General features: G+C 36.1%; 1 protein-coding gene across 2 annotated transcripts in view; it reads left to right on the top strand.

Moving 5' to 3' along the window:
- ascc3 (activating signal cointegrator 1 complex subunit 3) overlaps positions 1-19,505 on the top strand; it is a 204,218-nt gene that overhangs the window by 24,895 nt on the left and 159,818 nt on the right. For both annotated transcript variants that reach the window (XM_051865221.1, XM_051865222.1), the window contains exon 5: positions 4,978-5,098. In XM_051865221.1, coding sequence (XP_051721181.1) covers positions 4,978-5,098 — 121 coding nt within the window. The remainder of the gene's footprint in view (positions 1-4,977; positions 5,099-19,505) is intronic.

Below are 19,505 nucleotides of genomic sequence, written 5' to 3'. Positions count from 1 at the left end.
AAAAGAGAGGTCTGTGTTGAATTGAAACGCTTATCACCAGATGTCGCAACGCTGTTTCATAATGGTATCCGAGACCGGAAATACACGCAGCTCCTTTTAAGCTTTCATTCCGTTATCCACTGGGCCGTGCTGTGTAGTTCAAAGTAAACTAGTGAAACACTTGAAAACAGCGATATTTGTTCTGTATTTGTTGTTACTGACCGAGAAACACCTTCAGATGATTCAGTGACAGAGCGGTCCTAACGAATCCAAATCGTTTCAGATCGTTATGCAAGCTCATTTAGCAAAACGAATGGAAAAGAAAGAATTGAGACAAAAAAAATGATTAATTCAAGAATGAAAGGTATCGCTGGTTCAGTCAACAGAAATACGGGACACACATAATAACTGCTGAAATATTCGCACGGAAAACGTTTCTCAGGTCAGTCGGAGGGAGCGTGCATGGTACGAACAGTGCGTATATATCCGTACAGCTGCAGGCGCCGCTGCGGCCACGTATCTAACCAAATTTAGCTGCACCGCCAGGAAAAGAGGAGGAGGGAGGTTGGTGTGCCGCGGGCCGGATGCAGAGGGTTGGCGGGCCGGATTTGGCCCATGGGCCGCCAGTTGACGAGCCCTGCCTTACACCTTACCCCTACCCTTAAACCTACCCATACAACCAACGCTTTCCCTAACCTTACCCGTATCCCACCTCAATAGCAGCAAAAGTGTTTTGCAATTCAATATGAACCCAATAAGTACTTATTTTTTGATGCAAGTACATAGTAGTTAAGGACACCTAATATAAAGTGGGACTGGTAAGTCTAACGGTATTCAGGTACAGAAATTGAATGATCACAGGGCTCAACGCTAAGAATTTTTTCTACTGGCCCGATGGGCCAGTGGTTTAAATTTTTATTTGCCCCACCAAAATTTTCACTGGCCCCACAACAAAAAATTAATAAAGTAAAAGAAAAGAAAATGGGCCTATAAAATAAGCCTAGTTATTGTTTTTGTTGTCTTTGTTACATTTAACCTTAATAAATAGGGTTATGACACCAAAAGCTATTAGATTAACTCACTTAAATTTTAAATTTTGTTAGACAAATAAACAGTAAGTAATAAAATAGTAACAAATAATCAAATTATGAGTAATAGCACAAATAAATACAACAGAACAAACATATAAATTAAATAAACAGTGCTTTTCAAGTTTTTCATGTAGGTTTAAACAAGATTTCCAGGTACAGAAATTGTAATCTAATGTATAACTATATAACTATAGATTAGACATTATTAGTTAATCAGTCAAGAACAGTTACAGATGCATAAATAATGTTTTGCAATGTTGAAAAATTCAAAACATTAAATACTGTTATTTGAAATTATTTAAAAAATCAAGACACTTTAAATATGAAATTAAGCCCGCCAGTAGGTGGCAGCGAATCACTTTTAATGAGCGAGTCATTGAGATTCAACGGATTCATTCAGGAAGTGTTGCTCAGAGACGCAAAACAATGCGGTGGACTTTGTTTGGAACTGTTTTTGTTGGTGAAATAGAGTGAAAAAGGCGATTTGGTGTCTAAAATGTAAGTCACTTGATATTAAGTTCTTGTTCATTAAACTATACGTTGTATAAAATCAATATCATATTTGAAATCATGCTGATATTTGGGAAAAAACGGCGCTCTGTGTAATATTGGTTAATTATATTAAATTATATAAAAGACATACAGGGGCATTTTTGCCCCTTATCTTTAATTCTGGGGGCTTTCTAAATGCATTTTAATAGACTAAATCATGCAGTGAAAGCATACACTCTAAATATGTACGCGCACTAGTCTAACCTACGTCACGTAGTGTATGCGCGCACTAAAGGGGTGTGTTTTTGTTTGGTTTTTGTAAAGTGAGGGACATACTCGATCATTTCAGATCGTTAAATCAACAATTACGATATCATAGACGATATATATCGCACACCCTACAGCACTGGCCCGATCAGGCAAGTGACAGTTCCGTCAACTGTCCCGAGCACTGTTCACACTGGCCCCGGGCCATCGGGCAGTCCTTATTGTCGAGCCCTGAATCAAATGTAAAATAACTCTGCATAGTCTTCACTGTATGAATTAAATATAATTAATCTTTGTTAAAGCTACAAAAGTGATTTTCTCTTTGTGTTTTGTTGTTTGATTAACATTAATGACACAGACAGCAGCAGGAATATTAGGCTGCTGTCACTTTAAGAGCAAATGCACGAATCCAATATAATGATGCATATCTGTTTTCTGTCAATTGTTTACAAGCGACTGTGTTTATGAGGCTACTCAGCGAGACGGGCATTTTGATATAATTTTGCGTGTATGTGTCTGTTCAAGGACCAAAATACTAGAAAGAGAAATGAATTTGGTGTTCGCATTCTTTCTGCGTAACTGTGTGTTTGCACACAGAAAACGGTGCGGGAGTACCAAATTCAGTTCTCTTCCGCATATTCTTGCACTTGAATGGTTTAAAATCACTTGAATGTTTAAACTGACAGGACCTAAATCGTGTGCAAATGGTAAACTTTCGCTCTATGATGGTTAAACTTTGCAATTAATTCGAGAATAACGTGCGTTCCAAACCGTGGTGCCTGGTTTGTACGGATCAACTACTATCCCAATACTTAACATCGCACATCCAGCGATTTGACTACTGCTAATGCGCACATTGCGAAATCAATGCTAAACCGATATATCGGCCTGCCCTAGTTGTGGTGTTGTCCTATATAAGCAGTGTCATGAACATCACATACCAATGCTTCACCTTTAATGTACTTTATAGTGTTTGTTAGAGCTGCAAGATTAATCGTTAAAAGACTGCAATCTCGATTCAAACACCCACACGATCTCATTCCTAAATGACAACGATTCGCCTGTGTCTATTAAACCTTTGACAAACCACACCAGATCGTTTAAATCTGTGCTCTCTGGCCGCTGATCCAGAGAGAGCAGTTGCCATGTATAGGTACGAAACAGCTTCACAAACAGTCCTTTCAACATCACAGTATTGTTATTTTTGTTACAATTATTCAAATTAGTGTTGGCACGGTACCAAAAATCCAGTAGTCGGTACCAATACCGTTAAAATTTTATGGTTCTCGGTACCAATTTCGGTACCACAGGAAAATCTGTTGGAACTATTTTATTTAAGTAGCCTATTTTAAAAACATATAATGGTAATCATATATATATATGTATATATATATTTGGAGCGTGTGTGTATACGAAATATAAAAAAAATAAGTAAACAAATGCTCAAACATCCATTTTGTCAGTTCATCTTTATTTATATAGTGCTTTTCACAATACATATTGTTTCAAAGCAGCTTCACAGTGACAATAGGAAAATTCTTGTCGAGCTAAAGTTGGTTTTTGATTGAATCACTTCCGTTGTAAAATTATAGGTTTGCCTGTTTGGGTGTGTATGTGCGCAGAAGCTTGATCTTGTAATAGACGTGTTTATTTTAGCTATTCCGTCAGTGAAACAACACACTACAGCCTGTAAAACTATGAAATAAATATCAGTAAATAATGGTAACCTAAATAATTTAAGAAAATATTTAAGAAAGTTAAATATTATTTTTTAAAAAAGTTTTTTTATTTCCACACAAAGATGCGTGATATATCCTATACCGCTCTGCGCTTCGAGAAGGATGAGGGACACGAACAAGAAAGATCATTTCTCTTTAATAATATGTTCATGTTATCTCCTGATGTTACAAGTAACTGACACTTGTTGTTAAAGGTCTGAAGTGCTAGTTTTATCTTCAGACATTCAGGCTATGTTTGATTTTGAGCTGCCGGAGAAAGCGAAACTAAATCACCGGCGTGTGTGAAACGCGCTATACAAATAAACTTGACGCGCCTTATAAAGTCTAATAACAAGCACAAACTGTGTTAAATAGAAATTGACGCGCAAGAAAAAAGGTTTTTGTCCTACGGTGTTTTTTCTACTTTACCACAGTAAAGAATGCGAATAGCCTGTAATAGGCCTAAAAGCGAACGGAAGGAAGAAATGTTTATAATCCCCTGAGTGAGTAAAGATTTGGGAAAAGAAACAGAGATTCCATGTTCAGTGGAATATCTAATAGAATATTGTTAAATTCTCTGATAATCGGGTGATCAGATCGTGATTCGCAAAACAGAATACAAAGCCGACAAAGCTTAAATGTATGGACTCGCGTACCTCTCTCCTTCGGCATGAACCAAAATGTTTCCATGGCTGCGATGTCACATTTAATTGCTAACCTATTATTTCTGTGGGCTAAACAGAGCTTTGTGCTTCACTCCTGTCATATTCACGTAAATACTGCCACAGTCCTATCAGTGGGTACCAAATATACCCAGATACTCGGTACTCCCGGTACTACAGAAATGCTGGTATCGTCACATTTTCAAAATTTCAGTACCGACTTGGTACCGAAGTACCGGTACTTTTGACAACACTAATTCAAATTATCACAGAAGTACTGGGACAAGTTTTTAGTTGAGATATAAACATGGTAGTGATCAAAATAGAGCAAATCACCTTTTGAAAGTAACTTGCCGTTTATATTGATTACACCGTTACACCAGTAGGTGGCGAGAAGTGTCTTTCGAGATTCGTTAAAAAAAACGCTGATTCATCTAGTAATGAAACAAAGGAAGTATTTATAATATATTTATCAGCAGTTTAATCAACGATACCTACCTTTTGACTCTCCTTGCTACAGTTTTGGTGTTTTGAGTCTTTACTTTTGTGTATACAACAACAACAACTCTCAAAAAGCCTTCAGGGCTTAAAGGGTTAAGTTCTCTGTTCAGAATCATGGCAAAATCTGTATTTGGAACAAACAAACAAAAATCGTGATTCTCTATTTATCCAGAATCGTGCAGCTCTAGTGTTTTTTTTTTTTTTTGACACATCTATCCCCCATTCTATGTTTCTAATATCATCTTTTTCTCTCTCTCTCTCTGCCAGCTGTTTGAGTTTCTAGGTCCTCAGGGGTTTGAGATGATCTCCATGCTCCTCCAGAGAAGGTCAGACATCGTGGACGCTCTGGTGTCCATCCCGTCGGATTGCCGACCTCACTTCATGTCAGGTGAGCTCAGTAGCAACTTCTCAGGACTACTTCACAGCATAAACATGGCAAAGATCTCCTCATGTTTACATTTCCAGCAACACTGTTTTTTGCATTTAAATAACTTTGAGCAATGTTGAATTACTAGTCAGAAGGTTTGGACACATATTATTACTGTTTGTCTGTAATTTAGTATGATATAACTATAAATTTTGAGTAGACTTAAGTTGTTTTATGGATGCTTTGAATGTTTTTGCAAATCAAGTCAAAAATACTGTTTAAGAAAGTGAATGGGGAAAAATACTTTCAGAAACATGGCTGAGGAGGAAGTGGGAATTCAAGGGGTCCACTAATAATGCATAATAATAACTCATAATACGATGCAAATAGTGGGAAGTCTAATCCAAATCTTTAAGCCATAGTTTTCTAGCGAACGGTAATCTCAAAGACCTTTGACTTTTGCATGGCACAGTCTAATTTAAAAACAAATAAAGACAATTTGGAAGAGTGAATGAAAGGCAGCTGGAGAGAAATACAGCCACTGACCCTTTAACCTCCATAAAGCTTTACAGCCGCCACCTCTCAAAACACTGTAAGTGCGTTAGTCTTTAAACGTTCTCTATTAACCTTCACTTCCTGATGACCAGCTGTTTGTCTGAACTCTGGATGCTGAGTATCAGGATTTACTGTACCTGCTCTCACACACATCAGAGATGGTGCTCACATTAACAACGACTCAAGTCACACTTGACCATTTTCTTGGAACATCACAACACAGTTTAGATTAAAGTACATCTCTCGCACATCACCTCTTTTTTTCTATGAGAATGTGTGATCATTTCTGTGCTGTACTGCAGCATTTTAGTTGGTTTAGGTTTTGATTAAATTCCCACAGACAAACAGCTGCATGACTTTATAAAAGCTGTTTGTCTTTAATTAATTCAAGCATGCTAGAAATATGTATTATTATATATTGATTGTGTTTATTGTCAATAATAATAGGTGTAGATCCAGTTAGCAATGTCATATAGTGAACAAAGATAATTCTCAAAATAATAGAAAATTATTAGTAAAAGAGATATGATATTTAAAGCCGGCGTGAAATAGAAATTCATCCTATTTTCTAAATGCCTTTAATTGATCTTACTGTAAACAAGTCATTCATGCACGTTTCATTTTTCATCTTTTTAAAGTTTTTTTTTTTTTTTTTTATAATTTAAAATTTCAAGCGCACATTCAGATCTGCCTCCATCAACAACCGATGATCTGAACCAAGACTCCAACCGACGTTTTTTTTCTTTTCGATAATCTGTTTCACTCAGATGTACGTCACAATATGGAAGAAAAGATCTTTCGGTACTTCTGTTACATCGTGACTTTACTAAAACTTGACACTTGGATTAGACTTGACTTGAACATGTCTGGCTCAGATGCACAGCAAGCTTCCAGAAAATTACAAAAAAATAAAAAATAAATAATAGATTCATATCTCACAAAAAATTGCGTAATGAAAAAACAAGTCTATTTTTGGACCATGCTTTAACATTTTAATGAGAGAAGAGTACTTTTTTTGTTTGTTTTCTTAAATGACTGCTATACATTTTTTTGGGTTTTTATTTGTAAGACAATATTACAAATAAAATACAACTATGATGTAAAATACTTTACAATCTAAATATATATTAATTTCGTTGGCATTACAGTTAGGGGCTATTCACACAGAACATGTGAGATGCAGGGCATGAAAAAAAAAATAAAAATAACTAAGGTCAAGAGAAATTTTTTAGAAGTTGAACTTCTTATAACTTGCCGCATTTTTAGAACATGAGAGACAAGAGATGCAACGGTCAATTTTTTAAATGAATTTAGGGAGTGAAATATGACACAAACATGTTCTTGACAGGTTTTCGGGAGATTCACCCTCAGTCTGACCAGTTATGAGACCAAACCCTAAAAATAAAGACTGACTTTTCTCATGGACGGATGATCCTCTACTGGATAGTTATTACTGAGTAAATGCCACTGGATTACGTGATTGCCTGACTGGGTAAACCGTCAGCTTTGTGAAACCATATTAAGACATGAGGATATTATCATAACACAACCTTTTTAGCTAGTGTTTCTTCAGCTTTCAGTAAATGCCTGACAGTGCCGTTCACACAACTTGAGAAAAAGAGCCTATGAATTATGTAAGTGTGCTAGTCTCTTATAGATGTCTTCACACATCTAAAACAGAAAGAATGATCGTGGGAGCTTTGTTTTAAACGTGTGAGCGGGGTGCTTTAAAACACAGCACGAGGTCTTTCACCACAGATATCACATAAATTCGTCTACTGCCAGCTACAATAATAAACCATCACTTTCATGAGCACTGTGAAGTGTGACAAGCCCACGGACAATAAAATGTGCAGCAGTAACACACAAAACCCAAAGCTTGTTCAAAGTAAAGTGTCTTTAAGTGGGTTTGTCCGTCTGTCTGCACTAACTGTGAGAATAAGTGACTATGAATATATGTGCAGCTCTATTGCTGGACTATAATTTCTAAGCTATATGTCATCGCAGTTAGCACTCTCTTCCTGTGAGCACTTGGCCATTAATGAGGAACTGAGCTGCTCTTGAAAGACTTAATCCATTAAACTTCCACTTTTTAGTGAATTGGCCCTTTTCTGTAAGTGTTCAATTAGTACAATTACCACAGGTCTCCTGTACGGCACTGTAAAAAGATCTGAAAGTGAGTGAAATATTCACAGTGCGCATATTCAACATCTTTAGTGTACATATATATATATTTTTTTTCTAAAATTCAAATTTTACAAATTTGGATACTAGTTTTATACTGTGAGCACCTATGCAACAACTCAGAAAGTGAGAGAAAAACAGTAGGTATGTGTCTAGCATACATGGGAACTCCAGTTAATCCTGTTTACAAGACATCCCATGATGCACCTCTCCAAGCCGGTTGAGGAAATGTACAGATGTGATCTTGGCAAGCTGTGGATACTTCGAGTAAGATTAAATATTTTTGCCTTTTCACTACATAATCCCCATTCGTCCATCATTGTGTGATGACTTGAATGTGACTAAAATACAGAAATAATTTAATCAATGAAGTAGGCCTGTCCAGTCTTTTGACGGGTAGTGTATTTATGAGTGCATTTTAGTATAGCTAAAAAATTAATAATAATAAAAAAATAAATAATAATAATATATATATATATATATATATATATATATATATATATATATATATAATGTGTGTAAAAAATTTAAAAAATGTTTTTTATTACAATTATAAAAAAAAAATCTTTATTTTTAAAAATGTTGATTTTTCCAGTAAACAATTAGTATGTACTTTGTAAATCTTTGCAAAAATACACACACACACACACACACACACACACACATATATATATATATTTGCAAAGATTTACAAAGTACATACTAATTGTTTACTGCAAAATCAACACTAGTTAGAAAAAAAAAATAAAGACCGACCACTTACCAAAATAAAAATATGAAAATTATACAAAAAGTTGTGGTTGTTGCAGCAACAAAACAAGTTCTTTTCTGCACAGATCTATTCTGGCATACAGTATCAGATTTTTGTCTTGTCCGTTGCCATGGTTATCACTGTCAATCATCGTATTTTTGGATTCATTCCACTTTGGATGTAATGAAAGGATTTGCGAGCGTGCAGATCACAGTAAGTTAGCACGCTGAATGAAAACTATATTGAGTGTATTCTGACTATCTTAAACACATCTGATTGGCCATTTCATGAACTCCTAGCCCTAATTTCTGTGGATTAAATATTGAGTTTAATCACATTAGGGCTTTCCACACTTGAACTAGTTAACCCTGGGTCATTGTAAACCCAGTGTAAATGGAATCCTGAGTTATCTTGCTTCACTTTTCACAATGCTCATAATTTACCTGGGGTGAACAGTTAATTCTGGTTATACTACGGGGCTGTTGAATGCTCAAATCTGATTGGTTGACCAGCGTTCTAAGGTGTACAGTTATTTTCAGGGAAACGCACGGCTAAAGTAGTTCTAGCAGGTCTTGACCGCATTGCAGTTCCATATCACTGCACCAAATGATTTCAGTTATTTCAAAGGTCCTTACAGCCTACAACCGCAAAAGAAACAAAACCCACAACGACACCGACCAAACAAATAAATATAGTAAATTATAGGATGAAAACGACAAATTATTGTCATGGTTTTTGCCACAAAATACGTTTTATTGTGTCCTGAAAGCTCTCGCACGCTCTCTCTCTCTCTCTTTCAAACGTACACACGTACTGTATCGTACAGACAGCTGTTTGGTCAGCGTTGCTCTGATGAATTAATCAGAGTAAAATTGTTTAGCAACTTAAGATACATGACTCACCAGCGATAATAACTGTGCGGTTCTTGAGATAAACTTATAGTTTCGCTATTAGTAGAGATTCTGCTGCCGTTAGAGACGCACAGACACAGGTAGGCTAATTCACATATGCTATTTCTCTCTCTCTCTCTCTCTCTCTCTCTCTCTCTCTCTCTCTCTCTCACTGCGTTAATAACTGTATCAATGGTATTATTCTGCTATCAAGGCTCAAGCCTCCGTTACTAGTTCTGAAATGACGTTTTGGAATTAGCAACAGAGACTTGGGATGAGATACGTAAGAAATCAGTCCCACACACAAGAGTGTTTTAAGGACAAAAACCTGACAAATGTCTTGAAATACAACATCGGAACAGTGTCTTGAGGTGTGATAACCGTAGTATAAGCGGAATAATTGACCCACCTTGGGTGTGCATTATTTTCTAAGAATTCCATGGCCCGTCGTCAATTATTCCTTACATATTCATTAGCTGACGCTTCACACTGTACATTTCTAAACCCTGGGTTAACGTCCTTATTTGCATATTTGCAGTGTCAGTGTAGTTGGTTGGACAAGCACAGCATGTGACCTGTTTATATAAAAGCTCTAGCATTGCTCATTCTCATATTATACATTTTCGACTGGACTGAATTTTCTGACGATAAATGTACAAATGAAATGGTCCGCTTCAATTGGTGCGTTTTTCACCGTTTGATGTTTTTCCCTATCAACCACTTAAACGGCTGTTTATATATACAACACGTAGCGTTTCCATGACTGTAAAAAGCACGTGAATGAGGTATGCAGTGCTGGTTAGAGTACTTACAAATTGTAATCAGTTACTAATTCCAAATTACATGACACAAATTGTTATTAGTAACGTAATCCATTACATTACACATTTAAGGTAATGTAATCTGACTACTTTTTGATTACTTTTAGATTACTTTTGACCTAGCTCGTTCATCACATTGATTTGAATAGGATAATCTTGTAATAAATACAAGATTAAAAAAATAAATTCCATTCATTATCAACAACATGTAATCAATAAAATCAAGTAATCATTAAAAAAAAGTAACTGTAATCTGATTACAAGTATTTTAAAACGTAATATAATCTAATTACAAGTACTTGTTTTTTGGAATCTGATTACGTAATACAGATTACATGTAATTAGTTACTACCCAGCACTGGTCATAACATTTTAACACCTCATTGTTTCACACTGCATGCGTTTGGCACCACAATGGGGGGTTAACGGCACAAAAGCGGTGCTAACCCTGCTTCTAAATTAAAGTGTGAAACATTCCTGTACCTGCGGTTAAAAGTAAGGTTTAGCTCGACAATAACCCTGGGTTAAGTGCAATGTGAAAAGCCCTGTTCCCCTGGTTTCACAGGCAAGGCTTAAGCCTAGTCCCAGACTAAAATACATGTTTGAGTTGTCTTAACTGAGAGAAACTTGCACTAATATATCTTAAAATATGTCAGTGCCATTGTTTTGTCTTAAGATGCACTCCAGTAATGCAAAAGGCACATTTATTAAAGCTACTTAAATGTCCTTATTGAATTAAGGCCTGGCTTAATCTAAGCCCTGTCTGTTCGTGTACTATTTTAGTTTATTGACAACTCTAACTTTTTCACCTGATCCCCTTTGTCAACTTCATAAAAGTTAGAGGTGTCAGTAATGATAGAAGCATTATAAATATGTCATATTACTCAAAACACCATCGACAGCTGTGTACCTGGACTAGCTCCCCATAACTCGAGCGAGCGAGTCACATGAAAGCTGGAGAGGTGGGGATGTTCAGCGACCGTGTCTGTAGGGGTTCAGGGGGTGCAGACGTGACCGTGTCCCCAATACAGCACTGAAGAAAAGCCCAGAGCCGCCTTTGAGATGGAAATGTTAAGGAGGTAGCGAGGGTGTCCAAGGCAGTATGAATTATTCAAAAGAACCTTTTGAGTCTTGACGGTCAATATCTGTGACTGAAAGGAGAGACAAGCCCAGAACCGCGGTTCTCAGAATAGGATTCTTAGATCTGAAAGTATGAGCTGGTTTGTCTGTAATAGGCATTTCTGTCAGAGCCGTGAGATGTGAACTAGGTTACAACTAGTTTGGCATAAGAATGTGTGTGAGTGTCAGGCTTTGTGTAGCATTGATAGCACAGCCGTGTTCACACACAATGCCATGAATTCATGTTTCATGCCCCTTCATGCATGCATGGAAACATGAGTGGCCTGCCATAGATGTTTTATCAAGAAAAGCTGGAAAATAATTTTTTGAAGAACTCTTTCTTAGTATGTCAGCAGGATAGATCAACTAGGTCTGTAATTGTATGTTTACTTGTATTATAAGATTCCATTGAGTCTATCCTTTGAGCACATCTAATATGTGTTAGCAGCATGGCTGCGGGTCCTTAAAAAAAGTCTTAATGTATTTAAGTTTTCCTAATAAATTTCTCCAGTCTATCATTGGACAGACGGAAGAAGATTAGTAATTACTGCGTAATCAGAGAGGATTGAGGTACAGACTGAATGGAACGTCAAAACATCCATAGCCAGATGATATGCAAATTACATTTCTCGGCTGGATAAAGCAAACCACCGTCTCGCTAGTAAAGTTTTGATGAATGAGGATTGCAATCAAGGTAAAGATGATTGCGGTGACGTACAGGAATCATACAGTAAGCACACATGAGTCCGTTATATTGATGTGCAAACAAACCCTGTATGTATGCTCTCGACGCACTGATCGCACATTGTATTTATGCACAAATACACGTCATACATTCACGTTGTTTCCACACTTATTCAGAATAATGTTTTGATTTGCCATGTGTATGTTGCTGTGTTTAGTAATTCTGAATGGATCTGTGTACTATAGTATATGCAGTCAGGTCAACGCGGTTAGTTTAGTTTTTTTTTTCTCCATGTGGTCCTGTTCGGTATCGCAACTTGAAATGTCTAAAATGTAAACAAGCTCTTTGCTGTTGCACTTTAAACATACTATTCTGAAAAGTTTTATTCTGTAATGTGTTTTTTTTCAATGGGTGATTTGGTGTGCACTCCTGGACTCCTTATTTGGTGTCCTTTTAGAGTCTACAAGTGTCTTTTTTTTTTTTTTTGGGAAAGACACCTAAATTTACCTTGAAAAAAGCTTGCAGAACATACAGTTGTGTGAGAATCACACTTCAATCTCATGGTTTACTTTGCTGGATATAGCAAATAAAACGAAATAAAACCAGGTTTAGTCTTAATTTACATATAAGGTGGTATTTAAAAGGTCTTAAAAAGTCTTAAATTGAACTTGTTTATATCTGTAGACACCCTGGTTAGATCAAGTCTCCACATCATAAATATTAGATCCAACCCAAGACACCGGATCCTGTCAGAGGATATCCGTTTTGTCTGGTATCCAAAACCAGTCAGCAGAGTTTTCTCTGATACCTAAAACCTGTCAACAGCAAGTCTTGTCTGGTACTTAAAAGCTGTGTTTTTCCAAAACTGTATCAACAGTCTTCTATCAGCTTAAAGGGGTGGTTGATTATGATTTCACCTTTTTAACTTTAGTTAGTGTGTAATGTTGCTGTTTGAGCATAAACAACATCTGCAAAGTTACGACGCTCAAAGTTCAATGCAAAGGGAGATATTTTCTTTTACAGAATTCTCTGTTTAAGGACTACAACAAACGGCTGGTAGGGACTACAACGAGCTTCTTCCCGGGTTGGTGACATCACTAACCCTAAAATTTACATAAACCCGCCCCTGAGAACATGCAAAAAAGGGGTGAGGCCATGTTATTGCTATACAGTACGTAAAACACAAATGCAATAGCATGTCATACAAGCAACATAAGTTATAACTGTAATTAAACTAAACTATACCTGTACTATCTTCATGCAGCATATATTCTCTGGCTCTGTAGGATCTTACAACAGTTCCCACATGAGCGATTTATAGATTATCATGACAGATTATGCTAATCAATGACTTTAACATAATAACATTATAATAACATAATAACATTTAACTCCACATCAGCTACATAAATTTATCCACTAACCATTCAGAAACGTCCTGTTTCATTCTACATGTTGTCACTTCTTCTTGAGTCTCTTCATCATTGTCCGACTCCGGTTTGAACATAAAAGGCTGAACAGTTTCTGACATTTTCAGTGAGTCTGCGTGAGGTAATCGGCACTGCTAACGCTGCTAACATGAGCTTATGAAACTCCGCCCTCTTCTTGAGAGCAGCAGCTCATTTGAATTTAAAGGGCTTTGAGCTTTTTTTTTTTTTTTTTTGAGGGCTTTTTTTTGGGGCTTTTTTAAAACACACAAAAACGGAGTGTTTTTGCACACCCTCAAAAAGTGGCAATTTTAACATGCTTTAAAAAATCATCTGTGGGGTATTTTGAGCTGAAACTTCACATACACACTCTGGGGACATCAGAGACTTATTTTACATCTTGTAAAAGTGGCATTATATGACCCCCTTAAGAGGTTGATTAGGAAAGCCAAAGCGCAGAAAACAGATGATGAAGTAATGATTTGAAAAATAAAAAAAAAATGAGCAGGGTTTATTGAATAATCTTAGACTTCATCTGACCAGCATTCAAACGACAAGTGTTGTTATACTAGACTTCTTCACAACAACATCCCATAAAACCTTGAAATTGCGAAATTCTCTTATTCGTGAAGACAAACATTCCACATCTCATGAAAACCCCCCGGTCACAGGATTAAACAACAAAAACAGGCATTGCAAGAACAGTGAAATAATAAGTAATATAAAATATAAAAACATAAATGAAATGACAAATGAATTAATGATTAAATTATATAAATCAAATGGCAAACTACATGAATGATTAATGAATAATGAGAAAAGAAGTGATTATGAAACTAATTTAAGTAAATAAAACAAAACCCAAATGTATGGTTGCTCTCTTGAAGCTACACACACAGGTTGCTACTGAAACAGATCCTTAGATCCATTATATGATAAACAGAAGCACAAATGTGCTTGCTTGACACTCAAGAACCAATGAAGTTTGTTAAAACATGCAGATTTACCATGCTAACTTTTTAACATGTAAAATGAGTAATGATGGGCTGCAAGTTTGTTAGTTCACCCACTATGTAAAATTCTGTCATGATTTACTCCCCCCATGTCTAAATCTGCATGACTTTCTTTCTTACAAAAGAAGATATTTTGAAGAATTTTGAAGAACCAAACAGTTTTGGTTACCAAACACTTAAATTTTAGAATGACACAAGGGGGGTAAATGACGACAGAACATTCATTTTTGGGTGAATTATAACTTTAAGAATTGTTTTCTTGAAAGCAGAGCTGACAAACAAAACAAAATTAATACCAAACAAAATTAATACCGAATCATGCAAGATATTAATAAAAATATTTCATATATACATTGAGAACATGAGAACATCAAACCTGTGCTGCTTGTTAATTATCCAACTGCCGTTGAGGCTGAAAAGCTGGTAAACGTTTTGTTAACAGCACAATGGAGACCTGCTGTGCGTTGGGTGTATTTTTGTGCATCATTGTGAGCTGGTTGGAAGGTTATTTCTGAGCTCACCTTAACAAAGAACATGGTTGCTTGGGCACCCAAAGGCTTTGAGAAGTTGAACTTTCTGGTTTTACAGCAGTTCAGCCCAGCAACAGCAGCAGCAGCATATTAAGAAGATGAAAGCCAAATGTGGTAGTTTAATGTTATTACTGACGTGAGTGAGAGAAGATCACAGCTGAAGACAGTCTGCCTCTTGGTGATAATTCTTTCATTCTTTTCATTTAATGTAAGACCAAAACAGAATTACTCACTGAATTAAGGTCTTTTATTTTTGATATCTATCTGACACAGTTTTAAAGACTAAAAAGAATACATAAGCAATGTGAAGCTTTGAAAGAGTACTTCATTTTTCGGCAGTGGCTTGAAACGTTTCTTGCTTGGAATAGAATAGTAACATATAAATGTGTGTGTGTTTATAGTATGCTTGCACAGAATGTAAATTATCTGTATGCATGGACTACCCAGATGACCTATAGCTGAGAAAAAATATAACACACTGCCAAATGTTAAGAAATGAGGCACAGTTTGCTTTCTGTGTTCTGTAAGTTCATTCTACGTTTCTATTTCATGTCAGTTTCTGGAGTGCTACACTATTACTGAAACTATCAGTAAGCAACCAATATTATATTTAAATATTTATTATTAATAGTCTCTTTCTTTTTGGTTGTTATTAATAATGATATTAATTTAATAAAATTAAATAAAATGATACAATTAATTTCTTTACAGGACCATAAAGCAACAAATTCTTGGTAAACACCGCAAGTTTCACTACCTCTCTTGGCAGCTGAATCCACTGTAATGACCATATTTATTTTCAAGTTGATAACCACACCACCCACATTCAGCTTGATGATGCTGTCACAACAACTGGCATACTACTGAATTATGGCTGCACCATATATTGAATAAAAAAATAAAAAATAAAAAATCAATATCGCATTATGGCTTAGTGTGATTATCAAATTGAGAACCTGTTTTTCAAAGCAGTGCTATTTTAGTTTTATTAATATTTGACATTAGCTTTTATTTATTTATTTTTCATGTTAATTTTACTTTAATTTTTAGTTATTTCATTATGTGCTATTTCATTTTATTATTTATTTATTTTTTTTAATATTGCTTTTTAGTTTTAGGTTGAACTTATTTATTGGCACGGCAACAATTCAAATTTTCGTTTAGTTTTTCAGCTATTTATATTTGATTTTATTTCATTACAACTTTATTTTTTAAATGTTTTTAATAGTCTTAGTTGATGATAGTAACCAGTTTCAGAGCGGTGCTGTGTTTCAGAGGGCATTGTATAAAATAATTCAGCTACCTTTTGAAAATTAAGAATTTAAATTAAGATTTTATGAACTGGTTTTATTTTCATTTCAAGCTGTATCCTTAAAGCGTACAGCTGATGCCCATGTTAGTTTTTTTTTCCCCAGTTAAGTGGAAACTAAGTGTGCTTAGCACCTGCAAGCCTGGACAATTTCACACCCAAACCAATCCTGTTACAGTATATACTGATGTTTGGAGACAAATTCCCTCTTGAAACTTTTGGAAAAGTTTGACAATGATAAACTTAGCATGTATTCAACTGGTCAGTTTTTTTGAACAGTGTGAAGGCCATTGAACAGGATAGAGACACCAGACTATCCAGCAGTGAGCTTTAGATGGCAATTAAAACAGACGCATTGCATAATTAACATTGTCATTAAAAAGGACATGTCTGATTAGATCAGGCTGGTTTGTAATGACCTGTCTGAAAACTGAGCCGTGAGACTCTGTGGAACTTAAACTTTCATTCACCGGCTCTTTTTCACACAAAGGTGTCACGTTGGCAAGTCTTGCCTTTCACAGACTGTCTGGAATCAAGTTCAAGAGGCAGGAAGATTGAATCTTTGCACCATGTCTGTGTCTTTCATGTATCGTTCCTCTTGGACTGCCTTGCTGGTCAATCTTTTGTTGAAAACAGACGTAATATACTGGAGCGTATCAAAGTACATCTGTAATTGAACCTTTTCAACTTAATGACATCAGAGAGATGAATACATTTGAACATAGGAACACATGACTGGCCAAGTACATGTTAACAACACCTGTTGGGCGTTTAGAAACTTGGCCCACCCAGTCACGACGAGAAAGTACGATAGATGCTGTTATGAACGGCATGTATAATATCCTGATTGTGCGAAAGTAGCACCTGCTGCTCTGAATGTCCTTCAGAAGAATTCTAATTAAACGAGTATCTGAAGATCCCCGATCATTTCAGTCTTATCTTAGTGAGTGTTGACATTTCAGGTTGTATTTCTTTATGAATCTGTCACAGTATACAAAGCTGTTCTCAAAGGCAGAGTATGTATCTCCTGTTTAAAGACCAGAGAGAGTGGGAAATAGTTATAAACTAACTGGTTATATTACAACTGTTTTTAATGCAAGAAACCTTGACAAACATCAACTTACTATCAGCTAGGTGATATGACCAAAATCTTAAAGGGGTCATGAAATGGAGAATCAAAATGTTCTTGATATTCACACATAAAAGATGTTACTTTACAATAAAAAAACATATTGCAAATTTCAGAACTCAAAACTAAAGCCCCAGTTTAAAATATTAATTATTTTCTACCCTTCTGAAATGAAATGAAGATTCGTGTTAAAGGGTTAGTTCACCCAAAAAAAAATGAAAATTATCCCATGATTTACTCACCTTCAAGCCATCCTAGATGTATATGACTATCTTCTTTCAGACAAACACAATCTGAGATATTTTTAAAAATATAGAAAAACGTCAGAGGATGCAAGTCATTTGGCGCAAGTCGAGTTGGGCAGTATGCGTACGGTCGTCCGCCAGAAGCTAAGTTTTAAAAAAACGCATCACTTCGCTTCAGAAGGCCTTTATTAACCCCCTGGAGTCATATGGATTACTTTGATTATGGATGGAAGCATTTTTTTTTTTTTTTTTTCCCAAAACTCGGGTTCAAACATATACGGCTTTATCACAGCGCTTGCTGTCTCGAGTATCAAAACACACAACAAGCTGTAAAGGAGGGTGTGGATATGGTGTGATGAAGTCAGCCAATCACAGCAGTGGGTGTTTACTTTGTTTCTGTAAGAGGTAACGCCCCTCAAATGGAGTGTTTTTCACAGAGAGTGAAAATCAAGATAGAACATGATATTTTTTACAAATATTGGACCTTTGCAAACTTTGCAAACTAACCTTGAGAAACACAATATAAAAATCTGGAACTATATTTAATGACCCCTTTAAAGGGTTAGTTCACCCAAAAATGAAATTTCAATCATTAATTACTCACCCTCATGTTGATCCACACCCGTAAGACCTTCGTTCATCTTCGGATCACAAATTAAGATATTTTTGATGCAATCCGAGAGGTATATGACTCATCCATAGACAGCAATATAATCAACACATTCAAGGTCCAGAAAGATACTAAAGACTTTGTTAAAACAGTCAAGGTGACTGCAGTGGTTCGATAATACTTTTGTGAGCAAAAATAACAAGTAAATAAGTCTGGCATCAGTGCAAAAACAGCTGCTTCATTATGTATCTCCTGAGTTTAAAAAAAACAAAACAACAACAACAACAATTGAAAAAATGTTTGGATGAGCCATGCTCGAAACTGTTGTGAAAAAGACACTGTACGGACACTGAACATCAGTTAAATTACAGTTTAATTACAGTGACACTAGATGTGAGTTCCACATCATGACTCAGAAAATAAATAATACAACAAAGCTGTCTACGCTGTATAGATAATATATAGTATAGTTGTCTGCTTGCGATATTATGTCTTGATGTTGTTTTTGTGCTCTACTAGAACAGGTTTTCCTGCTTGAATGTTGATTATTTTCCTCATATTCTCCATTGTTGTAGCTCCTCTCTTCCCAGTCTGTCAGTAACGCTCTGTTTAGTTCCTGTCTCTATGAAGCCCCTCCTTCTCAAGAGCACAATGTGCTCTGATTGGTCGGCTGGAGCAGTGTTTTGTAATGGGAAATGTCCCGCCCCTTACCATAACGGCCAGTTTCAACACACTGCTAACTAACTCAACCAGGCCCCGCCCCTTTATTCTGCATATGAATTATTTAAATGAGGAATATTGTGAAGAAAACTACAATGGAGGTGTTTAAGGGAGTTCAGAAACACTGACACTGATCAGAGCTTTTTCATGATCAGACTGCAACATTACACACTAAAGACCGATGAACATGGAAAACAGCAGAATAGGTGATCTTTAAAATAAAGTTCACCATCTAATCGAACTCTCTTCTTTAATTGTGTACATTCTGCTAAACACCTCCGCTAAAAAGGTGTGTAAGTGGTGACAGAGTTTTCATTTTTGGGTGAACTGTCCATCTCTGAGCGGTGCTTATAGAGGGGCGGTTTAGTGTGGTGTTCAGGTATAAGGACTGAAGGACGTGTTGTGAAAGACAGATGAATAGGGGAGCTGATGGGTTTGCC

Source organism: Ctenopharyngodon idella, chromosome 16, assembly GCF_019924925.1.
Source record: "Ctenopharyngodon idella isolate HZGC_01 chromosome 16, HZGC01, whole genome shotgun sequence".
NCBI lineage: Eukaryota > Metazoa > Chordata > Actinopteri > Cypriniformes > Xenocyprididae > Ctenopharyngodon > Ctenopharyngodon idella.
This window is presented reverse-complemented; position numbering and strand designations above follow the sequence as displayed.